The sequence below is a fragment of the Bidens hawaiensis genome, unplaced genomic scaffold (genome assembly GCF_021521415.1).
Source record: "Bidens hawaiensis isolate Kalapana, Puna unplaced genomic scaffold, B.hawaiensis_p1.1 tig00003902_1, whole genome shotgun sequence".
NCBI lineage: Eukaryota > Viridiplantae > Streptophyta > Magnoliopsida > Asterales > Asteraceae > Bidens > Bidens hawaiensis.
In genome coordinates, this window is record NW_027491226.1 from 101,166 (window position 1) to 128,838 (window position 27,673).

The window sequence follows — 27,673 nt, forward strand, 5'->3', positions numbered from 1 at the left end:
AATAAACCCTAAGCCCCAAATTATGATCCAAGAACGTGTCAATAAAACAGCTGCAAACCCTAATTAACTTCTTTTTATCCTGCCGATATATTTGTAATAACATCTCCAAATCATACTAAAATTTTTAATCCTACAATAAATATATTGAAACTGAAAGATAGAGAGAGGTACCTGCTTTTTTCAATGAGCAAAAATTATTTGATTTTGAATTTTCCTTCTATTTGCTTCAGAGGGAATGGAGAGGAGAGAGCAGATGAACCCTACTTGAGAGCTTTATAGAAGAGAAAGAAAGATGGGCGAGTAAAAGTGAGTTGTTGAAATGGGAGATTGCTACATTAGCTTTTCATAAATGAAAAGTTACTGTAGCATATTTTCATAATTTAGAGTTAGGGTGTATGAATATGGGATAGATTGTATGGAGTGAATAATTAGAAGATTTTATTAAATTTTAAAGATATGGGGTGTTTTGATGGATGAATTTGAGATAGAAAATTATGTAAAACCACTTAAATTCTAATGAACCACCTAAAACCAATTTTTTTTCCCGTAAAATCACCTAATTCAGCAAAAGAAATCTTTGATGGATGGAATGAGAATGCTCTAAGCCCTCACGGCCTAATACCACATTATCCATCATTTTATAAATCATTTGTCTTTTTTAAAAGTTGGTTTTAGGGTATTTGAGAGGAACACCGTCAATAGTTATTGGGTTTTAGAGTAGTTGAGTGTAAACGCCATAACTGTTAATCCAATCATAACCGACATATCCGACCGATTTTAACCACCAAATGTGAGTGGGTTTTGATTAAAGATAACTTCAAACTCGTCATAACCGAACAACCCTTTTATTAATGCATTTATTGTTTTTTAGACATGTCATTGGAAAATAAAACAAGGACTTTTTCATTGAAGATGAAGATTAGGATTAGCTTCCATCAAACATATAGTTGGATTATACCATGTTGATGTTTTTTGAAATTTTGGTTCAATATCTGTTATCGAATTAACTTGAATTTAATGTTGGATTATATCATGCCATTTTGTTTGAATATTCGGTATTAATATATTGGTTATACTAGGATAGAGCCCATGTGATGCACGAGTGGTTAAAAACAACAAAAAAGTTAAATTTGGTAATATACATGATAACATACGTTATAGATTCATATGATATTAATAATGATAAACAAAATTTACAATTTATAAATCTCTAAAAGCCTATTTGAATACAACATTGGATGCTAACTTAATTGTTTAATGATTTTATGGTATTAATTATAAGTGAATTAACAATATATCATTTATAAGTCAAGAAAACCAACACAATAACTACTTAAGTGGAGTTGGTAAGCATATTTAGTTTAAAACATGAGGTCTTGTTTCCGAGACTTGTATCAAACAATAATTTATTTTTTAAAATTTTATAAAGCGTTATCTTCATATGAAGATGGTTGTATACTTGTATATGAAGAGAAACCGGGTCATGGTTATAACATAACTAAACACGTTCATGCTCCATATTGTGTTTAGAAGAAGATATAATAAAATAGGAAACTGGTTACATGACATCTATGTGGCATCCTATGTGGAAGCCCTAGAAAGATGCCATGTGAAAAAATCATGTCGGTTTTTTGTTTTGTGATATTTGCTATCAAACTTTTAGCCCAATTACGTTGTTTTGGTCATGATTAACTAACCCATAACCGACTCGGTATAAACTTCAAAACCGATTAACTAAAACCGTCATAACGGATTGGTTATAGTTACGAGTTTGGCCCAAAACCACCCCGTATAAAACCGAGTGATTGTGCACCGCTTCCACCCTTATACTCTTTTAAGGAATAAGAATTAATCATATTAAACTTCCAACCCCATACCAATAATCGAGATTTCTTGCATATGCTATAATAAACATCGTCTTTATTATGATTTCATTGTTGCATATTCCTTGCAATTAAAGAAAACAAATTGATTAGTTTGGTAAGGGAAATGGAATGTATTTCTGGTAAGCTAGCTTTTTTAAAAATAAAATACGTAACAAAATCTATAATATATATTTATGAAAAAAGTAGATCGTTGATTTTTTTGGTTGGTATAACATGAACTGTTTGTTATTCATGCATGTTTGATATATCATGTCAATTAGTTGAGCAAAACAAACTCAATAATAATAATAATAATAATAATAATAATAATAATAATAATAATAATAATAATTGACTTGCACATGGTAAGTACTAGCTAAGTACGTATACTATTGCTGGATTATAGACATATTATTCGATATTAGGTAGGGATTAAAATGAAACAAGTTTGAAACATGCATTTGCATTGATAATCCAGTATCTTATCCGATTGTAAAATCGTAACCCGCACCCGATTAAATATTCCTCAGGTATCAGGCATACACTCATGGGTGTCACGTGTTTCCATAATTATCAGATATATTCATTGATTTGTTTAAAAATAGTAGTTCCTATTCCCAATACCCGTTTGTAGGCCCAAATACGTTTTTTTCGAATTGTTTGGAAATTCACGTATGTAAGAAAGCTTTATTCCACATTTGATTAAAATTAATATGAAAGTAAAGATGACTTGATCACTTTAAAACGTTATAATTCTCCAAAAGAAATCATGGTAGTAAGATGTCTACTTTCTAATATGTTCACGAGGTGGAGTGATACAGGAGTATGTATCAGCTATTCAATCGGCTTGGATGTGACGTATAAGTGTAATGGACTATTTGATTTGGGTATTGGATCACTTTTTTTTAATGTTTATCTGGTTTCTTTTGTTTAAATTTCGATATGTTGGTTTAATAGGGTTGAAGATGCATAGTTTGCTAGTTTTGGTAAATGAATGATAAACAAAGGCTGGCTAGGTTAATCGTATTGGCTATGATTTGATTGAAATGGTGTTCTTGTGTGTATTTTTGTGTGCGCATCATTGATGGTTCAAATTTCCGTTATTATGGAGACTTGAGCCCAAGACCTACCAACTCGTTATCGTTGGTGTTTGTTTTAAATGCTTTGTCTTTGTCACCGGGTCACCAACCACATTGATATAATTTGAAATAGATAATTGTAGTAAGAAAGTTTTAAAGTATTTTATTTATAATCAACTAGGAATTTTAAATTCAAGGTCGTAATTAACCAATCGAGATGGAGGTGTAAGTTATGATAAAAAAAAAAAAAACTGGTCAACATAAATCTTGAAATTGGTACACACCAAAATAAGCAAACTACAAAATCATGCTAGATTCATCCCAACACCTTTTTATTTTTCTTTTATGCCACACATGAATGTACGTACACACCATATACACTAAAGTTAAAAACTCGAAAACATTTCACAATTTTTGATTTGAAAATAACTTAGAAAATCATTCAAGTTAAAATGGCCTTAAGCTCTGCGGTGGCTCACCATCTAATGGTGTGTAGGACAATCGAAGCAAGACAATGATGGTTCTGGTTCATCTAAAGCCTACGATTCTATAATTGTTTCCTGCAAGCCACCTACACTCATAAAATCTAGAACTAGTTTGTAACACATTTAAGAACATAAGCTTATTGACCAATTAGCGTACTAAATATAATAATTGCTACATAGAAACTTAGGTAGTTAGGCAATTAAAAACATAACTACTTAGTATTCAAAATTAGTAAATTACATTTGTCGCTTCTTTATTTCTTTTCTACCTAGAGGTGAAAGAAAAAAAACCGAAACCCGAACCCGATTGGGAAAAAAAAACTCGGAACCGGGTAAAACCCGAACCCTGCACCAACTCTACCCGTAGGGTACGGATATGGTATTCATTACCAAAACCTGTACCAGTACCGGACCCAATTTGTACATGGTAATATCCGAAAACCGGAACCAATTCCATACTCAGAACCGGGTTTTTCCAATATCCGAAATTACCCGAAAAATACATGAAAAATACCCGAATAATACCTCAAAAAAGTGCAACCCCATAAAAAGCTCAATCTATACCCGAAAAAACCGAAAATAGGTTTTTTTTTTCAATACCCGAAAATATAGTATTAAAAAAACCCCGAAAATGGGGTTTTCAAATACCCGGTTTTAGAATACTTGGTTCTATACTCGACCCGAACCCGGTGCATAGGGTATAGTTTTTAAAGACAATACCTAAACTCGAACCCACACGGGTATTACCAATACCTGATTTTCCATATCCTGTAATACCCAACCCCAATTCCATACCCGAAACCGGGAATTTGAAAACCCCATTTTGTGCATCTCCGATCTCTACTTCTACCCATATCTAGTGTCAACAATCAAAAGCAATCTATTAATGAGAAGGCACATAAGTGATAAGTCTATCCAGTTATAAAGCCCAACAGCCCATATTAGATTTGAAACGATGAAACCAAAAACATTTCGACACTGTTGATTAAATCGTTCATTAATAAATTTTAACATACGTTTAACTTGAAAAAAAGTAACTAAAACACAGTGTCATTTATGTTAACTAGGATAATGACTCGTGTTACGCACGGATGAGAAAGGAATTACAAATATCATATTAATTAAAAATAAAAAAAGAAAGAGAGGAAAATTTTACTTGAACTATACACATTACATTACATAGTTATTTTAATTCAAATTTTAATTAAAATAGCACATCTATCATCGGTAACTTTGCACTTGATATCTTTAAAAATCAAAAACCAATTATAAAATGTCATTCAAATATTATAAAACAGATAATGTATGCATACACCATTCAAGTATTATAAAATGTCATTTAAATACAAAAACAACGTTCCACACTACCCAATTATCAATTTGGCGTCGTTCATTTAATTCAAGTAGAAAAAATCGGTGAAATTAAAAAATATATATATAAATTAAATTTTTCTGGCAATAATATTGTTTTGTTATCCGGGTTGCTTTATTCTCTTCGTAAACACATGCTACAAACTATGAGGAATCGTCATCTCAACATTAAAGACCGCTTAAAATGTGATTAATCAAAGGAAAAAAAAAATAGTAGGAACCGCCCAAAAAGTTGGCTTTCTCCTCATATTAAAATCGCCCAAAATAATAAGAGTCACATTAAAAAAAGTTAAAAAAAAATTATATAAATCCAGCAAAAATAAAAAGAAACCCAAATAATATCTTATCTTTAAATACATGTGTATTAAAAGATGTAGGAAATATACATGTTTCATTATGAAATTATATAACTCCATAAACATCAATTTCAGAAGAAAACACAAAAGTAAAGTAGAAATCTAGAACTTCATTATAAAAAATAATTATTTACCTTGTTTTATGCATAAACACAAGATTTAGAAAAGATATGTACAAATGGTTATGAATGAGGAATTTTTTATATACACAAACCATTGAAATGCAGAATTAATGGGCATGAGAAAAAAATTGCTACAATAATGATCATCATATAAAAAGGAAAATAAAATTAGTTTGAAAAGATTTAATTGTGGGTTATATTCAATTTGTAAAACATGTGAAAGGATTTTTTAAAAATTTATGAAATTCATGGGCAAAATGTCCTCGTTAATATATTTGGAATATTAATAATGTCAATGATGAAAAACTTCATAAGAACCTACAATAAATTCTAATGACAAATTTTAGAAACTATTAAACCTACAACTATTTGGTGGGATCAAAGCTCATTAAAGTTCAAATTCAAATTTAAATTAATTTGCTAAATATGCGGAAATTCTATAGATGGAAACCGAAAAAGTTGGATGCCTATATGAACATGCTATTTGAATGCCATGTGAATACCTTGTTTTGCTTTAATAGCGTAATAAAATGTTTTGATCGCAATATTACGCCTCAGATTCCTCAAACAGTGATTTGTGTAGTGGAGTGAGTTCTAATGAGATTGCCAAGTAAAAAGTTGCACTAAAGGTAGAAGTGTAAACCATAACCGGTTAACTGAACCGAAACCTACTTGATTATACATTTTAGAACCCTAATCGATTACAAATCATTTACTGAAGGTTTATGATATCCCAATCTTTGATAGTGATTAATGAAAATTAAACCTCATTATTTAAGGGAAGAAATACAAAGAGATAAATACAAATCAAATCTCTAAATATTCTTTAAACATATAATTGAAACGAAATGTAATTCTAATATAAAATATATCCTCTAATAGTTATAAATCGCTTAATAACTTTAAAATTTGTTTTTTAAACCTTTTGACCGTCTTCTAGCGGCTGAAAAGCCGTTTCTAGCTGTTAAAAACCGATTATGAACCATATAACCCACCTAACTTAGTATAAACATGCATTTGATGTTTAGGTTTGATTATACCACTTCTCTATGTATCAAAACTCTCTAAAATGCAAAATCGCTCAACGCTCTCAAGTCTCAACCCAATTGTTCAAATGGGGAATGAAGAACACATTGTTTTTAACAACGCTACATCCAAATTGTTGACCCATGAACAATGCTAATGTAAGTAACACGATTATATTTATATGTTCTAACAATGCTACATGCAAATTGTGACCCTTGAACTTCACAGTCTTCACAAGTGATAAAGAAATATCATAACAATGATAATCATATACATGTACCCACTCCATTGAAATTGATACACACATCTAGTCAATAGGACTCGATTTTTTTGCATATTCTAAAGTTGTTGTTTAACCCAAAAAAAAAACAAAATGTTTTAGCTTAGAATCCTGACACATGGGAATTAAATAGGATGAGACATATTTTTGTATATGGTAGGCACATAATCACACATGTAAGAGTTGATGTAAATTTTTGCGAAAGGAAAATAATACTAATTGTCTGATTCTCTTGTTAAAACTTGAAAACTAAATTAAGTTTAAGCCTAAATCACCTATTACAACTACAACGAAGATATGATAGACACATGCAAATGCCGGAAAACATTGGAACAAAGTGTAATTAACGGGTGTCTATGCAATGGTACTAAACTAGGCGCATCAACACCTGACACCACACATGTTAGTATTTTCAATTTTTTATACTTTTATTAGGTTAGAAATCCGTGTATTTGCACAGATTAAATTATGTAAGTCATACTCATAGATAAAAGAATGATAAAAAAAAATTGTGTATTAAAAGTTAACAACTTTGACCGAACATATATATGCACGTACTTGAAAACAAATAAGAAAAATGAAGCTCTCACCTAAGAGATTTACATCTCATAGTAAATTAACTCGAATGCTCTTAAACCCTCATAACACAAATGAAAATACTATTTAAAGTTAATCGGGAACCCAAATCACCCTTATAATAACACTAGTCCAAAGTACACACTTCTGGTTCAATTTATTGATTGTTCGGGATCCTCGGGCCATAGTTTATCTAGCTTTGAGTAAAAAATCACCCATAGTGTTACAAACCATGTGTTGGAAGAGAGATACAAGAGCTAGCTTGTGTCACTTTGTTTGAAGTGTTGTCACTTAGCCAACTTAGACCTTCATACAGTCCACCACCAGTTTTCGCAGACGTACACTGTATGCACCTGATATAAATTAAGTGTCAATGGTTGCTACTCAAGTAATGAAAATATGCGGGTTTCAAGAAGTGCCATGTCACTAAATTAAGCAAATGATGTGCCAATATATCTAGGGACAATGAAAAGGTAATAAATATCATAGGGACTGCATGTTGATAATTGGTAATAAAAGTGTATTGTATTGATGTTTTTACAAAGAAAGATACAAGAGTATTTGTAGAGTTTTACAATGATACAAGAAAGGAAATAATATTAAAGTATTGAGCTGTCAATGGATGTGAATTAGCACCGATGCAATATTCTATTATTGGTTAAAGATATAATGAGATATCAATTTTGATCCTTAATCTTTTCTTCTTTGTTTGACTTTATTTTCTAACACTTCCCCTCAAGTTGAGTAGTGGGATTTCCAAAACTCAACCTGTCTAAACATTCACTTAGGATTCTTCCGTTAACTGCTTTCGTTAATATATCCGCTAAGTGGTCCTTTGACTGAACAAATGGAAGTTCTATGATGCCTGCCTCTAGTTTTTCTTTGATGATGTTTCTATCAACTTCCACATGCTTCGTCCTATCGTGTTGCACTGGATTTTCTGAGATTTGAATTGCGGCTTTGTTATCACACATGATTTTGCTAGCTTTGGTTGGGGGAAAACCAATTTCTGTTAAAAGCTTTCGTATCCATAATATTTCAGTCAATCCCCGGGCTATCCCCGAAATTCTGCTTCTGCACTAGAAAGAGCTACCACCTTTTGTTTTTTACTCCTCCAAGTGACTATTTCCACCGACCATAGTAAAGTAGCCTGCAGTAGATCTTCTGTCCCCTTTATCTCCTGCCCAGTCTGCATCGGTATATTCTTGGATTTCGAGATGCCCGTTTGGTCTGAAGAGAACACCATGGCCAACTGTTCCTTTGAGGTATCTTATAATCCTCCAAACGGCTTCCATATGAGTGACTTGGGTTGATGCATGAACTGGCTAACCACTCCTACTACATAGGCTATGTCTGGACGTGTATGTGATAGGTATATTAGTTTCCCTACCATTCGTTGATAATGCTCCTTATCTGCTAGCTCTGCTCCTTCCACCATATGGAGACCATGGTTAACCATCATGGGAGTTTCTGCTGGTTGACAATCCAACATTCCGATTTCGGCCAATAGGTCGAGAATGTACTTTTTCTGACATATGAAGATGCCTTGCTTAGACCTAAGAACTTCTATTCCAAGGAAGTACTTAAGTCTTCCTAAGTCCTTCATTTCGAATTCTGTGAACAGGTTCTTCTTTAATTTCAACATTTCTTCTTCATCGTCCCCTGTAATAATCATATTATCAGCATAAATAATCAAACAAGTCACCCGATCACCTCTGTGTTTAAGGAACATAGTGTAATCTGAGTTACTCTGTTTAAAGCCATATTGCTGCATGGCTAGAGTAAATCTACCAAACCAAGCACGGGGAGACTGTTTAAGCCCATATAATGATTTCTTTAACCGACAAGTCTCTCCGGCTTTAAATTTGTTACCGGATCCCGGTGGAGCCTCCATATAAACCTCCTCTTTTAGTTCACCGTGTAGGAAGGCATTTTTTATATCATACTGGTGGAGGGGCCATCCTTTGTTAGCTGCAACTGAGAAAAGAACTCTTATTGTGTTCATTTTTGCAACTGGGGAAAAGGTTTCCGAATAATCAACCCCATATGTTTGAGTATACCCCTTAGCGACCAAGCGAGCTTTATATCTTTCAATAGTGCCATCGGGTTTGTGTTTCACAGAGAACACCCAACGACATCCTACTGGTTTCTTTCCTGTCGGAAGCTTGCATTTTTCCCACGTGTCATTCTTTACCAAAGCCTCCATTTCAGTTTCCATTGCATTTTTCCATCTTTTTGATCCTAAAGCTTGTTCCACATTAGTTGGAATTTCGTCCAAGTATAATGAGGAATTAAAAGCCTTGGCTTCTTTTGTTAGATTTGCTTTGGCTATGTTGGCTATAGGATATCTTGAGTCGCGAGCTTCTCTTTCTGGTGAGTACCTTTTAGGAAGAACTCCTCTATTTACCCTTGGTGGTAGCAAATAGCGTTCAGTTGTTTCTTCTCGTGTTGGTTGTTCTTCGTCATTTTCTTCTTGTGTTGGTTGTTCTTCGTCACTTGTTTCACTTGTTGTTTGTCCACCTGTCTCGATTGCTTGTTCAGGATCAATTTGATTAGCAGTACAAGGAGAATTAGCAAATGACTCATTTTGATCTATGGTTTGAGAGCAACTTACCTTGGGAATCAGGTTAGGAAGATCTTGAGGAGTGACACTGATAAGAGGATTTGCAGATTTTAAGGTACTTGGTGGCTCATTTTGGGTACTGTGGGATATGCTTGATATTGGTGTCCAGCTTAACCAACTTAGTGTGTCAACATATTCCTTCTCCTCCTGACCACTATGTTGGGATTTGTAAAAATACTCAGTTTCAAGAAAGTCACAGTCCATTGTGGTAAACATGCGACGTTTTGAGGGACAGTAGCACCGGTATCCTTTTTGGTTAATCTTTTGAGTGGCTCCGTACCCGAAAAATACACACTTTTCTGCACAGGGTTCAAGTTTGCTACGATTTATTTTTGGTATATGGACAAACACAGAACAACCAAAAACTCATGGCTGGAGGGCTTCGAAAGGTGGAAGTTTAGTGAATTTTGTTGGGGTTTCAAGAGGGGTTTTAAGTTGGAGGGACTTTTTTGGAAGACGATTTATAAGATACGTGGCCGTGGCTAAAGCTTCGGGCCAAAAAGATGTGGGAACTTTGGATTCGATAAGCAAGGCTCGAGTAATATCTAAAAGTATTCGATTTTTGCGTTCGACCACCCCATTCTGCTCATGGGTATAAGAGCATGAGGTTTGGTGTATAATTCCTTTTGATTGACAAAATTGTTTCATGGATTCATTAACATATTCCCCTCCATTATCGGATCTAAGGGTTTGGATACGTTTTTGAAATTGGGTTTCGATCATGGCATGGAACATAGTGAATTTTTCAAAAACTTCGGATTTGTTTTTTAACAAGTACATCCAGGTCATTCGAGTGCAATCATCAATAAATGTGACAAAATATCTAAAGTTTTGTCCCCCCGTAACTTTTGCCGGTCCCCATACATCAGAATGGATTAATGAAAAGGAAAATCAACTTTAGTGTTGCTAGTTTTATAGGTATGTCTATGACTTTTTGCCAAAACACAAGTTTCACAATCAAAGGTACTTTTAGAAGGAAATAAATTCGGAAATAAAAGATGTAAGTAACCAGTGGATGGGTGCCCAAATCTTCTATGCCAAAGCCATGATTCTCTATCGATACTTCCATGAGCCAACATCACAGTCCCTTGATGAGTCACTTCATCCACATAGTACAATCCTTTGCGTTCAGTGTCACGCCCAATGATCTTCCCCGTCCTGATGTCCTAAAGTGGGGTGCATTAAAACTGAGCAATTTAATTGATAATAGTTTATGTGACAAAGAAGGTATATAAAGACAATTGGATAATTTCAAGGTTGGTGAGATTTCAACTGTTCCACCCCCTTTAACAACAACCATTTCCCCACTTGCAGTTTGAATATGAGTTTTTGATGATTTTGACATAGCTTTTATATCAGACAACTCAAATGTCATGGTATCCGTGGCACCACAATCAAGTATCCAAGATTTGTCACGGTTGTTACTATTTCTAGCCATATTCGCTTTACCAAGTATTTTTGTACCATGCTCTGCTTTATGATCAGAACCCAATGTTTGATGGGTAAGTTCAAAATCTAGAGGGGTACTATTTAACAATTCAAGAACTTTATATGGAAAAAAGCTTAGGATTAAGAATTGTAAAGGGGCTGAAATTATAATTATCAGAATTAAAAGGATTAATAATAGTTAAGGGGCTGGAGTCATGAAACTCAACCCCTGTACCTATGACGGAGTCTCCTGTACCAGCCGATGCCATCGCCGCCTCTCTAAATCCTTCTTCTCCATTTTGGTGATCACCGCCACCCCTACTGGTAGCGATATTACTACCACCGCTGTTGGTAGCATGATTATTTCCCACGGCTTTTCCCCCATCTTTGCTTGTGGCCATCGGTCTACCATTCGGGATAACCAACAATCTTGAAGCATTGCTCCTTTGTATGTTTGCTCATTCCACAATGGGTACATTTTAACTTGGATTTATCTATCTGGGATGATGATCCGTTTTGAACGTGGTCTGACCGGCGATAGCCCTAACCCTTCAACCTGTTGTGCCGCCATTAAACCCGCCGCTATGCTTTGTGAATCGCCAGTCTGGTGAGCGGTCTCTTTCCTCACTGCGGCATAAGCACCTTCCGCTGTTGGTAAAGGATCCCATCGCAAAATTTCCCGTTTTATCGGGTCGTATTTGTTCAGCCCTAATTTTATTGTATGTGGACTGCACAGGTCATGGGATTCGGGTCTCTTCGTTCAATTTCACCCCAAATGCCTTGCATAATGATCCAAAAATCCTCAAACGGTGTGTCCTTCTGTTTAATTTCATTTGCCTTGACGTGGAGATCGAAAGTTTGTAGCTTGTCCTTGTCGCTACTGTAAGTAACGACAAGAGCATCCCATAACGATTTTGCAGTCGGGAACTCAGTTAAGTTGCTGGCGAGGGTAGGTTCAATGTTTTGTATGAGCCATGAGAACACCACGAGATCGTCTTGTTCCCATTGCTCAAATTTTTCATCGGTTTCTTCTGGAGGATTTGTGGTCAAATGGCTCAGTAACGCTTTCAATTTCCCCTCTATGGCTACTCGGATCATCCGAGTCCATAGGGCGTAGTTTTGACTGTTAAGGTTGAGGCTGTCAGAGAGGTTCTGTTTTGGATTTTGGTTTTGCAGGCTGTGTTTGAGAAGATTAGCTAACTGGGTTGAAAAATCATTGTTGTTCATTATGCTATTCTCATTATCATTATCTGACATGATAGCGACTAGGTATTTAGTTGAAGGATGATAGCAGTTAGGTATTTTGATCCTAGGATCATTAACACTGCTCTGATACCATGTTGATAATTGGTAATAAAAGTGTATTGTATTGATGTTTTTACAAAGAAAGATACAAGAGTATTTGTAGAGTTTTACAATGATACAAGAAAGGAAATAATATTAAAGTATTGAGCTGTGAATGGCTGTGAATTAGCACCGATGCAATCTTCTATTATTGGTTAAATATATAATGAGATATCAATTTTGATCCTTAATCTTTTCTTCTTTGTTTGACTTTATTTTCTAACACTGCATGCATGTTAAAATATTTTATGAGTGAGATTAGATTAGCAGTTGGTCGAGACACTTTTGAGTGCAAGAAAAATTATATTAACAATTTACAAGACTGATTGAGTTTATTTGGGTTGTGTTTTCTCAAATCAGTATTATAAAAAAATTAGTTGTATTTGAAACAGATCAAACATGTTTAAAGTCGCCAAAAAGGTATTTCATTACATATACTCTCAGGTTTTACTCACAAACCTACATATATTATTATTGTGAAAACAAAAATTTTATGATCAACAATTCATGATTAAATGATAAATCATATATAATGAAACGGATCAAAGAAGTGCTAGCAACTAAACCCATTTTGACATGAACTAAAAGATAAACTCATTTTAACCTGAAGATGTTTTGACTTGTTATCTGAAGAAACACAAAGTGAACCCTGGGCAGATTATAGATAATCTGGGGGTTAAGTAATGTTTCCCACGAGGATGAGGTCTAGCAGAGAAGGTTGTTCTTCAGGGGACCTGCAAAACAGACACCGTAAGCTCGTTACTGAGAAGGGGGGGTTCCTCCTTGTGACCACCCTCCGGCGTGAGAATCAGACTAGATTGCTCTGAATATAAGTGTATATTAAGAGATTGCTAGATAAGATTGAGATATCAGATGATGTCCTTACCATTCCAAGGTGTTGGAGTATTTATAGCCGAAGGTAGGTTTCCTAGAAGGTACAGCCGGCTGAATAGTACTCCTGTTCCACCAACAGTGGACTATGCACAGGCCATGCTGGTTGGTGAATAGGCTACGGCCAGCAGTAAAGGTCGGCTGTACACTGTTTCTTTACTGCCGGCTACGCACTGTTCCACCAACTGTAGGCTGCGCACGTCCCATCGTAAGGGTTGGTGAGTAGGCATCGGCTAATAGTGACAAACAGTACTAGAGGGTGCTCCTCCTCGTATTGTTGTCGGTGAGCTGTCACCCTGTGATTGGTTCATGGGCTGTTCTGGTCAAATTGTCTGTTCCGCCCATACCTTAGTAGGTATAGTACGAAAGATCTTCCAGAAGCATACGGACTGGCTCACTTAGGCGGGAGTATTCCTGCCTTGCTCATTCCTTCATGTGACTACTGAAGTAGGTAATGCCTTGTGCGTGTAGCCTTGCTGTTAGTGCGGGTAGCCTTCCCTGATGGCTTGTATCCGCAGCTGCGGGAACAGGCGGGGTACTTCACCATTGGGAGGCTTTCCCTGCGGGTACAGATGGCGTACTGCGCGTAAGGTTCTCTGAGCATGGTGGGTCCTGTTGGAGCAGTTGGTCGTTGCGCAGACGTCCCTGTTCAAGGTGAGTCTTGCGGGTCCAACTGGGCTCTGCTGGGACCTACCTCTTCAATTCCCCCCAGTCCAATGTTCTTCTCATGAATTATTAATAAGTGAGGTGAACTTTTGGACTTAGCAAGGGGTTTTGAAAAAGGGTTTAGTTTTTAGGTTTTCCGTGGTGATTCTCCCCGCGGTTTTCCTGATGTCACGTAGAAATTCCCGACTTTTCTGCTTGATCTTAGGGTATGAAGCGGGTAGGTTTGTAACCTTCTCGCAAGTCAGGAGCGTTGAGTCCCACTTGTGTGGATTCTCCATGGGGTTTTGTTAGTTTTCAACATAGTGATCAATTATGCTAAAAACCACCAATTCCATCTTGGAGTTTCAAACAATATAGTTCTCGACGTTCCCGTCATGCGGGGATGTTATTCCCATTTCCGCAAGCATGGCCCAGAAGATCCTTCTTGGTTTGAATTCCCTGCAGAGTGCTAAGTATGTGAAGGGTTTTGCCTTGACACTGTACCCGCACTCGTCTTACGGTTACTTTATTCCCAAGGTATTCCTGGTGTCAATTCCCTGCGGGTGCTAAGTATGTGAAGGGTTTTGCCTTGACACTGTACCCGCACCCGTCTTATGGTTACTTGGTTACCAAGGTAAGGGGTATTTTCCCGCCTACTTTTGAATCTTTTTTTTTTTTTTTTGAATTTTTTTGAAATTCGAAGAGTTGGTGAAAGGATAAGAACAGTCCAAACCTCTGAAACGTCGTGCGACGGTTTCTTCTGACTGTGTCAGGACGTGCAGGAAGTTATGGTGACGTGACAGTACATGGTCATTCCAGACGCTTTTTCAGGCGCGTGGGCACGATTTTTCGGGCGCGTGGCTGCGAAATTAATGGTATGCGTCATGTCAACAGCTGTTGCCAGCTTGCTCTTTGCCACGTGTCATAGTTTCATTGCACCTTCGATTTCTCTCTTCCGCATTAAATGCATCGCATTAATTGCGATTAGTATATAAAGGGGGAGAGGGTTCTTTGTAATCCACACTTTCACTCTTCTCTTCATCTTAAGAACGATTTCCGGCGAATACTCATCTTTCGGTCGAGCATTCTCTTGAAATCGTTTTCTTCTTTCTTTTTGCAAGATGTCGTCTCGTGATCTTGAATCTACAGCCGATGACAAGAGTACTGCTGGCGAGTGCCAGTGTGCTCTGCCTGGCGATCTGTATCAGTACATCGTCAGGAAGTTCATGCTCGAGTCTCTCGAGCCTGAGTTTCCTGAACCCCACCAGACGGTGTATGATGCCCCCAGAGGTAAGATCGGGGTTTATGCTGCATTCTTTGTTTATGGGAATCTTAGGTTCCCATTGACATAGTTTGTTTACCGTGTCCTTGAGAGGCACGGTGTGCACCTGACCGAGGTACACCCGATGGCGATTGCCAAGATTCGGCACTTCGAGTGGGTGTACCGGATTCTGGGCATTGAGCCCTATGTTGACCGCCTGATGACCTTCTACACTTGGAGGTGCATCCAGGGGTGGTATACATTGATAACCCGGATTAAGGGTTTGAAGATCTGCGCAACTGAGCGCAGTCTTCGCTCGTGGAAGCGGGAGTTCTTCTTCATATCCGCTCGCGCCATCCCCCTTGCCATGAAATTCAAGAACGGGCAAGCACTTCCCAGCCTTCACGCCTCCAACTACGAGGAGGCGGAATGGTTTTCGAAGATATCCCGAGTCCAATCTCCGGTTTACCGGTTTGCGGAGTCCGGGATGGTGATGTTGGGGATGAGCCGGGTGTGGAAGGAGGCGGATGCGCGAAAGATTCCGATCGTCCTCGAATACGGTTCGAACTCTGTCCCTTACGGTATGCTTTGTTTCTTTTTGTTGATTCTGAATTTCTTCTAACTTTTTTCCTGTTTATTTCAGAGGGGAACGACTTGCAGTCGCTCCTGAACCCGCGGGAGGCTGACGGTCCCGCTCGGATGGGTACTCGCGCTCTAGACGAGAACGAGTTGCCCATCTAGAACAAACTGCGGATCGGTTCGTGGAGGTCTATCCGCTAGGCCACGAGATCCTTAGCGCCAGGCGGCTAGGTAAGGCGCTATTCGACCCTCGACCCCTCAATGTTGAAACCTCTGCTGGAATTCCTTTAATCGTATGTTCTGATGAGGAATCCGCAGATGGTCCTCCGTTGGTGTGGAAGAAGAAGGCTGCCGGCGGGAAGGGGAAGGAGAAGGTGGCCTCCACTGCCGATCCGGCGCCTCGGTCTGATTCGGAGACCGAGAGCGAAGAGGTGGCGGGGAATCCCGGTGGTGATAAGACCACCGCTCCGGAGGCTGCGACTGTCACCTCCGGAGAGCCCAAGAAGACGACGGTGAGCGGCGCAAAGAGGCCGGCTCCATCGGGTTCGTCCCCGCCTCTCCGTACCTTTAGGCTCAAGAAAACCCGTAAGTACAACTTCCTTTAGCTTTTATCTTCATTGCTTAATATATATCCTTTAACACTCTTCTTTGTGCAGGCGTGGATGTTGACGCATTCCAGGGTGGAGCGCAGAGGAGTACCTCTCCGCCAATGACGGTAGGCTTGGTCAGCCTACCTGAGGCGACGACCCAGGCGCCTGCGCCTGCTTCCGCTGGTTCAGTTGCTCACTCCTTTGAGCCGACTGTTCCAGCTGTGATGACGTCACCGCCAGCTGTGAGTGCTGTTTTTGCCGCATCTTTCACCGAGCCGGCGGTTACTTTTGCTGCGGATTCCGCGGCGGCGACCGCGGCGGCTTCTACCATGCCTCCGTCATCGGCAACGACGGCCGATCCGTCAAGTATGCATGGGGCTTTGCGCCAACCTCTGCCTCCTTCCCATCTGCCTGACCTCTTGGATGGATTTCCCTTGGGTTCAGGTGATGGGTTTGGCGGCTATCGGCCTGTAATTGACCCTACAGGTGCGTAGGGTTCTTTTGGCCCATTTTATATATATTTTTTCTTTATCATTTTTTCCTAACTGCTTTATGTTTTTTGCAGTGTCGGATTCCAATGAAGTGTATGTTCCACGATGGAACATTCGCCGAGGAACAACCCTTCGCACCCCTGTGGAGTGCGTGGAATGGGATCGTCACGCTGCTCCCAGTGGTGCGTTGGGGGAAGCCATGGCTAGCTACCAGGAGGGTAGGCTAACCAATGAGCTTCGGGTTCTCCTGGCCCGGATGCAGCCGCGCGTCGAGCTGCTTTGTCGTGAAAACGACAAGTTAAAAGCAGCTCGCCTTAAAGAAGTGGCTCAGGCGCGGGCTGTCCGGGAGGAGAACCAAAGGCTTTCCGCAGCTGCTGCGGAAAAGGAGAAGGCCTTCAAGGCCCTCGAGGTTGAAGTTCAGGCTCGACTCGAGGCCCGTTCCAAGGCTGCCCAAGCTGTTAATGAACAGCTTCGGCTGGCTAAGGAAACTGCAAGGAACGCAACCGAGAGGGCCACCAAGGCTGAAGCCGTTGCTGAGCCTCTACGCGTGGAGAATGAAGAGCTTAAAGCCAAATTAGAGGCTCTCCATCAGGCTCATGATGCCTTGGCGATGGAAGACGCCAAAAAGCTCCAGGAGATCTTGGACCAGAGGGGGGTGCTTGACCATACTGAGCGGAAGCTAAAGGGCGTCGAAGAGGCTGCTGCAAAGGAAGTGTTGCTTGCCAACCTTAATAAAAGTGAAGCTGAACGCGCCTGTACCCAAGCTCAAGCCGCCCTCCAAGAAGCTCTGGTTGCCAAGGAATGGCTTCTTCGAGAAGCGTTGTCTCAGGTAAGTTTTTCATGTCTTTACGCTTTTCTTTGTAAATAGAAAGGGTTCTGATACTTGTATATTTTCTTGTAGGTTGTGCATCGGGTCTTCTCAGAGACGTCTTATGACGATGCTATGAGCGCAGCCCTCAACGCTTCTCATGAGGATGGGGAAAAGGCCGGCTTCCTGCTTGGTCTAGGGTTCGTTGAGAAAGGCATCCCGCCTTCCAACTTCCCTTTGTACAATGTTGATACTGAAGCTGTTTACGACCAAGCAGTGAATCAGTATGCCGCCTTCCCGCATCCGGTGGTGGAGAAGGTGAACGAAGTCGCTGCTGCTGATGATGGGCTAGCTATCCTTAAAGCTTTCCTTGAACCACCACGCTCTACTGATGGAGCAGGTCCAAGTGGAAGTGGTCCTGAAGCTTGATTCTGAAGATCCCTTTCCACCATTAGCGTAGATTTTTGATTTTGTATAGCTCTTTGTAATATTTGAATTTTGATGAAATAAAGATTGTGTTAGTTCTTTGCCTTGTTTATTTTACGCATGTTTTGATCTAACTTAGCAATTTCTTTAGTACTTAGATAAGTTAACTTTTTAACGTGGTAAATTATAAGTTTGTTTCGCTTCCTCTTTCATGATTGTGCGGGTATGACCGTCACTTACACTTAGTAGGATGGCTTAACTTTACTTATATCTGACCTGCGTGGAAGTTTTCCTCATCTTTTCCTTTGAAATTTTCTAAGTGTTCAGAATAAGTTAACCTTTGAACGTGGTAGATGATAGGTTGAAGTTTTGCTTCCTTGTTCGTGATTGTGCGGGTAAGACCGTCACTTGCACTTACAAGGATGGCTAAACTTTACTTATATCTGACCTGCGTGTAGGTTTTCCTTTTTTTTTAGCGTTGTGTTTATGCGGGTTTTGCCGCCTTCCACACGTAACGACTTACTTCTCCCCCATTTATGCGGTGAATACCGGCACCAGTGTGGGAAGTTCATAAGTATAAAGGTAAGGCTATCAACACATTGTGAAAGGAGAATCATTTCCATTAGAAGTGGCTCTAGGCCTTTTCTTTACAAATTTGGAATTGATCTACATATAACATTTGCGTAATTGAGCTCCATTCCATGTTCTTGGGATGGGAGTGCCATCGAGCCTTTCGAGCCGGTATGCGCCCTTTCCCAGGACTTCTTTGATAATGTATGGCCCTTCCCAGACCGGGGCCAGCTTTCCTGGGCGTTCTTGGTTCGAAGCCTCGTTGTTACGCAGTATGTAGTCTCCTACATTGAAGTTGCAGAGTTTTACCCGCGTGTTGTAGTACTTTTGCATTTGTCGCTTGTAGTTCTCTTCACGCACTGCGGCTAAGTCTCTGCGTTCCTCGGTTAGCATAAGGTCCAACCATCTTTCCGCATCATTGTCTTCTGGCTGAATCAAGACCCTTGGTGAGGGTAAACCAATTTCGACCGGGACCATGGCTTCAGTGCCATAAGTGAGACTGAACGGGGTTTCTCCCGTACTGGCCTTCTTCAGCGTTCTGTTTGCCCAAAGGACGTGCGGAAGCTCGTCCACCCAGCCGGATCTGTGTTCCAAGAGTCTTTTCTTTATGCCTTCGACGATGCTCTTATTTGCTCTTTCCACCTCACCATTACCTTGCGGATGTGCCACTGAGGTAAAGGTGTGGGTGATTTGAAGTTCTTTCAGCCACTGTTGTAGCTTCTTGTCAGCAAAGTTGGTGCCGTTATCGCTCACCAAATTCTGGGGAATGCCGGTGATCATCGCTACACCCTCAGCTGTTGGCCATCCCATCATGCCGTGGACTGAGGATACCACGGCGTTGAATCTTGCCATCCCGTCTCTCCCGAAGAGAATGTCGTATGTGTGGTGTGGCTTCCTCATCACGACAAAGTCCACATCTTCTGTGCGGGAGTGTTTCCCATCCGTAAGAGTGACGGGGAAAGATAGGATACCCAGGGGGGTGTTTGTGCTGCCATCAAACCCTTCCATCGAGGCGCAGATCGTTTCCAGGCGTTCCTTGTCTTCGTCATCTAGCTTGTCGAAGAATTGCCTGTACATCACCGTTGATGAGGCGCCGTTGTCAGCAAGAGTGCGAGAAGTGATGTAGTGCCCCAGCTGGCTTTTGATGACGATAGGGCCTTCTTTGCTGGGTCCTCCTGGCACTCGCGGGAAGCGCACCTCAGCTTCCTTCCACGCACATGGTTCTGTCGTCCGCCTTTTTCTTCCTCTGATCTTACCATGAACCATGTTGATGCTGATGTCAACGGGCTTTCGTCCGTTGCCTCGGTACCGGTTGTCGTTCCTTCCTCCCTTCTTGATTGATGCCACCAGGTGTGCCAGTCTTCCATCCTTGACGAATGCTTCAACAATATCCTTCAAGGATGTACACTCTTCCGTACTATGACCTTTTGTCCCGTGGAAGTCACAGGATTTACTCTGATCCGCATTAGGTCGCTGCCGGATCATTGGAGCTTTTGGCCATGGTAGCTTTTCAGTGGCAAATATCTCCGTGACGCTTTTGGTGAGTGGCGTCCACCGGTGCTTTTGGCTTGAAGGGTGTGTGTGATTTCTTCCGCCAACAAGAGGGTGAGAGCTGGATGAGGTGTCAAAGTTTACCCTTGACTGCCAGATACCTAGCTTCCTCTTTTTGTTCTGCCGGGCGATCTGAACATTGTTCTCTCTTGTCCTCTGCGTGTAGAGGTGTGTACTCTGGGGAAGATCCCTTCCCAGCTGCTTCTCCGTCTCGGCAAAGCGCTTTGCCGCCGTCATGATGGCATCCCATGTTGATGGCATGCCATCCTTACCCGTCAATGTGCGGATAAGCTCTGGGTATTCGGCGCCTTAGATGAAAGCGGCGCGAACAAGATCTTCACTTATGTTGCCGAGACTTAGCTTTTTGGAGTTGAAGCGGGTGATGAAGTCTAGTAAAGATTCATCCTCCTCTCTAACGCAGTTGAGGATCGTCCACTGTTCTTCAGTATATTTCCTCTGCTGGCTGAAGTGCTGGCTGAACTTATTCTGAAAGTCCGCCCAATCATAAATGTGGTGGACCGGTAAACGATCGAACCATGCCCTGGCCGCTCCAACCAGGGTCATCTGGAACATATAACACCACGTGGGTTCCGTCCAGTTACTGACGGTTGCCCCCGCAATGAATCTGTTCAAGTGGTCGTCTGGGTTGGATAGACCATCATAAGTGCCAATGTTGGACATTTGTTTGGCACTTCTCGGGGCGATTGCTTCCGCAATGTCCCTTGCGAACTTTGACTTTCCTGCATTTGTAGCAGTTGGTCTAAAGGTTTTGGAGAAGTCAAGCGGGTTTCTCTCCGCATTTGTTGGTTTAAAAGCTTCTCCGAAATTCCTTTTCGGTTGGAAGTCCGTTTCCTTACGCTTCCCTTTCGCCTTATGGCGAGGGTTTGCGTCGGTATCGGATTCTTCCCTCTCGTCGTCTGAGTACTCGCACTCACTGTTCATATTGAGATGTTGGCGAGTACTGCCGAATTCGTCAGCCTGTTGAACTGAACGCAAGCGTTCATCCAATTCAGCTTGGAACTCTCTCTGACGTGCTTCGGCCCACGCCTTCACTTGATCTAGTGTTTGGCGAGGGACCCTCGTTCGTTTTTCCAACTGGGCATCAATGAACCCCAGTGGAATATTTACTGCACTTGCCCCGGCTTGGGTAGCCGGGGTAGTGTTCGTAAGATTTGTATAACCGCCGGTGTTCCCAGTTACTGGGGTTGTGGTCACCGGGGTTTCTTGGTCACTTACTGGTCTTGGGACCGGAGTAACGTTAACCATTTCTTCAGAAACTTTGAAAAAACTAAGAATTAGTTCTAGCTTTTATGCACGGATGGCGCCAATGAAGAAACACTAAGTGAACCCTGGGCAGATTATAGATAATCTGGGGGTTAAGTAATGTTTCCCACGAGGATGAGGTCTAGCAGAGAAGGTTGTTCTTCAGGGGACCTGCAAAACAGACACCGTAAGCTCGTCACTGAGAAGGGGGGGTTCCTCCTTGTGACCACCCTCCGGCGTGAGAATCAGACTAGATTGCTCTGAATATAAGTGTATATTAAGAGATTGCTAGATAAGATTGAGATATCAGATGATGTCCTTACCATTCCAAAGTGTTGGAGTATTTATAGCCGAAGGTAGGTTTCCTAGAAGGTACAGCCGGCTGAATAGTACTCCTGTTCCACCAACAGTGGACTACGCACAGGCCATGCTGGTTGGTGAATAGGCTACGGCCAGCAGTAAAGGTCGGCTGTACACTGTTCCTTTACTGCCGGCTACGCACTGTTCCACCAACTGTAGGCTGCGCACGTCCCATCGTAAGGGTTGGTGAGTAGGCAGCGGCTAATAGTGACAAACAGTACTAGAGGGTGCTCCTCCTCGTATTGTTGTCGGTGAGCTGTCACCCTGTGATTGGTTCATGGGCTGTTCTGGTCAAATTGTCTGTTCCGCCCATACCTTAGTAGGTATAGTACGAAAGATCTTCCAAAAGCATACGGACTGGCTCACTTAGGCGGGAGTATTCCTGCCTTGCTCATTCCTTCATGTGACTACTGAAGTAGGTAATGCCTTGTGCGTGTAGCCTTGCTGTTAGTGCGGGTAGCCTTCCCTGATGGCTTGTATCCGCAGCTGCGGGAACAGGCGGGGTACTTCACCATTGGGAGGCTTTCCCTGTGGGTACAGCTGGCGTACTGCGCGTAAGGTTCTCTGAGCATGGTGGGTCCTGCTGGAGCAGTTGGTCGTTGCGCAGACGTCCCTGTTCAAGGTGAGTCTTGCGGGTCCAACTGGGCTCTGCTGGGACCTACCTCTTCATTATCCTACACGTCTATCTTGACACCTCTAATAACTATAATTGATTTTTTGACCAACTGCGTTAGAAAAAAGCACTTGCACGCTAGATGCTAATTTGATGACACTTGACTTAATGAGGACAATGTCATTTACCATCGGCGTTGAGAAATCGTGTTCAATTCGAGTTTACAAGCAACGTCAGAAACACTCATGGCATTGGGCAAGTCTTGCTTATTGGCAAGAATAAGTATTATTGAATCACTTAGTTCATCCTGAAGAAAAGAAAAGGTAAAAACAGATATTTTAAGAGTAGTTATGAGAACCCGTTAAAAAAAACTTAACTAATTGAGTAAAGCACGACACAACTTCTGCTTGGTATCTAAAGGTTCATATTCACCTAATCTGATGCACACAACAATGAAATTATAATAAAGACGATGTTGTAAATTATTGCAAACCTCATTGAGAAGGCGATGCAACTCATTCCGAGCCTGGTAAATTCTTTGCCTGTTATTACTATCTACTACAAAGATAAGTGCGTGTGTATTCCGATAGTAATATCTCCACATAGCGCGAATCTGTTAAACATAATAAGTATTTATAGGTTGGTTTCTAGCTAAAATAAATTTAAAAGTAGGCAGAAATGGAAACAAATTTAACCAAAGTCAATGTTTCATTTAACATATAATTGTTTTTCCCAATGTTTTAAAAACCGATTTTTTATTCGTACCGGATTAGGCTAAAAAGTGCTACAATCGGTTGAACCGGGTTATACCGGGAGGTTCAACTGGTTGAACATTTTTCCTTATAATTTCCTATAAATACAACTTTAACTCCAAAAATAACCCAAAAGTAAATGATTCACAAAAGATAATCCAAAAGTTAATCCATATTAAAAAAATAATACAAAAGCACTCAATTTTAAAAAAACAGTCATAAAGTTTACACGTTTAAATATTAATTGTTAGGTTAAAGTAATTTTGATAAAATATGGGCCGTAAATATCAAAAATTTCTTGGACATAAAACCGGTTTGCCGGTAAAAATCGGTATTTTAGAAAAAAGCGCCGGTACGATGTTCTAGCAAACCGGCCAAAAATACCGGGCTTAAAATACCGGCCTGTTGTGCAAAATCCAATTTAACCGGTTCAACCGACCGGTTTGAACCGGTTTTTAAAACACTGGTTTTTCCTCTAAGAACTTGTCCGCATTAAAATATAAATTTCGGTTGAAAATTAAGTTGTATTTAAAGCAATTTTTTTGTGTTGTAAATATAAAAAGGTACTTTATTCCGGATAAATTCAATTTATTGTAACACTTATATTGGGGTTTCTGCCTGGAGGGTTTCCTAGTCAGATATGAAGAATCAAATAACTAAGAACGGTTGAAATCTTGTTACAGGTAAACTTGAAAAAAAAATTAGTTACAAAAAGAAAAAAGCTTTGTTAAAGTCTCACCCCCTTAAGCTGCTTTGGTTAAAATTGCTTTCACTCTAGGAGTTACCTACATTTATATATGTGTGTGGTTTCTATAGCTACTAAAATTCTTATTCTGTATCTTATTATTATTTGCTTAATCTTACCTTGGTTTTTGTTTTAGTTTATCTATAGTGAAATGTTTGCTTGAGACTTACTAATATCATAGTGTTTTAGTTTAGTATCGAATATCTATCTACTCTTGAGTTGGGAGTCTCGCCAGAAGCAACCTCTCTATCCTTAGGAATAGAGGTAAGGTTTGCCTACATCCCACCCTCCCTAGACCCAGTGTTTTAAAAACCGGTTCAAACCGGCCAGTTGAACCGGTTAAACCGGATTTTGCACAGCAAGCCGGTATTTTAAGCCCGGTATTTTTAGCCGGTTTGCTAGAACATCGTACTGGCGGTTTTTTTCTAAAATACCGGTTTTTACCGGCAAACCGGTTTTATGTCCAAGAAATTTTTGATATTTACGGCCCATATTTTATCAAAATTACTTTTAACCTAACAATTAATATTTAAACGTGTAAACTTTATGACTGTTTTTTAAAATTGAGTGCTTTTGTATTATTTTTTAATATGGATTAACTTTTGGATTATCTTTTGTTATGAAATTATTTACTTTTGGGTTATTTTTGGAGTTAAAGTTGTATTTATAGGAAATTATAAGGTAAAATGTTCAACCGGTTGAACCTCTCGGTATAACCCGATTTAACCGGTTGTATCACTTTTTAGCCTAATCCGGTACGAGTAAAAAACCGGTTTTTAAAACATTGCCCAGACCCTACTTATTGATAGCCTATGCTATTTATGGGAAAAACTGGGTATGATTGATTGATGTGGTTTCTATAGCATCCACTAATACAAAAAGTACAAGATCGATCGATATGCATAAATGAAACCAGCATTATTTTTTAAAATTAGAGGCTGAATGTTCATACCGATTCTTGTCCTCCTAAATCCCACACGGTGAATCTGATGTTCTTGTACTCTAAAGCTTCCACGTTAAACCCTTCATGAATAAGTTCAAACAATCTCATACCATGCACATAAGAAAGGTAAAAAGGTACCAATTGGGGGTACAGTTGCAACAAAATCCCCAAGCTTTAGTTTATACAAAATGGCTGATTTTCCAGAATCATCAAGTCCTAGCATTAGAATCTTTACGTCACGTTTGGCTAGAAGTTGCCTGACTCGAGAACACTGCATGCCCATCTTCGTATGGTCGTATCGACTATTTCTCTTAAACGCGAGGAACATCGCAAGAAATCTCTTACATATATATACAGGGAAAAGTAACATATGCAAAGTATTCTAAATCTATAAAATGTGAAAAAGATGCTTTTGCCCGCATTAAAGAATATATAATTAAGGGCTATGTCACCTATGTGAAACTGTTATGAAGAATGGTTAATAAAATATAAAGCAAGTATATATATCAAAAAGGAACAAAAAGATATTGTGCTTAAAGCTATTAGCTAGGTTGGAGCAACTTGCTTTTTTAGAGTTTATAAATGAGATTATACACATAATCTAAAGATTCGAAATTTGACAAGGCTTTAAACATGTAAATAGTTTGTTTGGTTACATAGATGTCCATGTATATATGTTTTTCCTATATCGCATATGTATCACATTTTAAACAAGTATACCATGTTAAACGAAATCAACTTTTAAATAATATACGAAAATAAGAATCAAGTTTAAGGAAAATACCACAAGCAAAATTCAAATAAGTATTTTGTAAGATGTATATTTGATTGTGTTAGTTGTATATGTTGTATTATGTGTATTAGTCTAAATATTAGTTTTGACTCATGGACCTGATATTGTCTTTCCTAGAGTTTCATTCTATATACATGGAGGTTTCCCCTCCATTAAATATTATTATTCAGATAGATATTTTGTCAATTACTTTCAATGGTATTAGCGCGAAGGCACTAGATACGTAACGAACCCTGACGTTACCGTTCTCCAAGTTTTCCATTCATGACTTCTTGTGAGAATTATGGTCCCAGTGTTCACAGCTCATTATTCACGACTATTGTTCATCGGGGTCATTCACTATTCTATAACCTTTGTCGCTGTTGATACATCAGCGCCATATGATCAGATTACAAGCATTTTCTCAAAAACCCTCACTTTCATCCCCAACGGTGCGTACCAAACCTTTACAAATTCCATTAAAAAAATATTAAGATTGTGTGTGTATGTACTTATGTATGCATGTATGTATGTGAGAGGGGGTGCCAACATGGAGTCCATCCCCCTGTACTTCGCCACAAACCCCTATCTGCGGACTTCTCTCCACAGCGCCACCCTCATCCTTCCCCTTGTCTGCCCGTCAACCAGCTTGGCTCGGACCTCGGCACCCACACTGCGTTGTGGGTGCTCTTATTGTTGATTTTCTACCTCGGACCTATTATCTTCCCCAAATCCGTCCGTTACAGTGGGAGATGAGAATAAACTCACTCACACATTCAATCAAATATAGTTTAATATGTTTTTTTTCCTGAACAACAAGGTTTATATACAAAAAACATTAAAAGAGTGCTTGTTAACAAAATCTCAACAAGAACATGAGGAACAAGCCCGGTAAAAAACAGAAAGAGCTAAACCAAAACACATAATACATCATTTCATCCATGTTGATGTGCTCTAATGGTTGATTGCATCCATTTGAATGCTCCTAGCCGGTAAACCTAGTCAGCGCACCCATGTGCATTCTATAGCCTTAACTCATCATGGGTAATTGATTCTACAAAAATACATAAAATGAATGAGAATAAAGGTACCATTTCTATCCTACATGATGCTTCATTGTTTCTCACTTATTAGTTAGAATTGCCGAGGATCTCATGCGTGTTCACAACATCAGATTCGTCAATAACTGACAAACTTAAACCTTGTTTTAGGTTATGTATGTTAATAAATATTCTGATAGCCTATGTTTGGTAAGTCAAATGACAAAACAAAGAGACTATTGTGTAACATTTTATCTTTCTCATCATGTCTTTCAAAGACTAGGGATGAATGAGGTGATTGGAACCTGTGTGGGATTAGGACTCCATTGTATGGCCATTTTATCCTCTCTACAACAAACATATGCGATTCGAGTATCAAGGAGACTTACAATTGTTAGGACGCCCTTATATAACAATTTTGAGGCAAATGATACTGAAATTTTCAATTCCAAATTATGAGAATATAATATTTGATGTAAAAAATGTTATAGCTCTACAATTAATTACAAAGGCTATAAATAGCCAATTACAATTGTACATACAAGGAAATGAGAAAACTATGGCCAACTCTATGACAATCACTAACCGACACAATATTAATCTAAATATAGTTGAATCCACAAATAGAAATACTTTTAATTCATGATCAATTAGTGACATCTTTAATACCCCCTTGGCAAGATGGAGGATCCATCGAGACTCCAATTTTGGATTGAATTCGTTGAAAAGGACCTCGAATGAGAGGTTTAGTAAGCACCTCAGCAAGTTGATCCAGTCGAGTTAATGTGAAGAACCCTTAATGAACCATTAGCTACCTT

At 39.6% G+C, this 27,673-nt stretch overlaps 1 protein-coding gene across 1 annotated transcript; it reads right to left on the reverse strand.

The window, feature by feature from the left end:
• Nucleotides 1-6,426: 6,426 nt before the first annotated feature.
• On the reverse strand, nt 6,427-25,329 carry LOC143624631 (ADP-ribosylation factor-like). The gene is made up of 6 exons (XM_077095210.1): nt 25,182-25,329; nt 25,053-25,123; nt 23,097-23,216; nt 22,792-22,910; nt 7,392-7,513; nt 6,427-6,533 (listed from the first exon to the last, which is right to left on the reverse strand). The coding sequence occupies exons 1-6, from the start codon at nt 25,324-25,326 to the stop codon at nt 6,427-6,429; spliced, it is 684 nt and encodes a 227-aa protein (XP_076951325.1). The 5' UTR covers nt 25,327-25,329.
• Nucleotides 25,330-27,673: the final 2,344 nt, after the last annotated feature.

Coding starts and splice junctions, on each gene's coding strand:
- LOC143624631 (XM_077095210.1), bottom strand. CDS start 25,326: ATGGGCATGCAGTGTTCTCGAGTCAGGCAACTTCTAGCCAAACGTGAC. Junction 25,124..25,181: donor TGCAACTGTACCCCCAATTG/GTACCTTTTTAC, acceptor TTATTCATGAAG/GGTTTAACGTGGAAGCTTTA. Junction 7,514..22,791: donor ACGATTTCTCAACGCCGATG/GTAAATGACATT, acceptor AATTTATATCAG/GTGCATACAGTGTACGTCTG.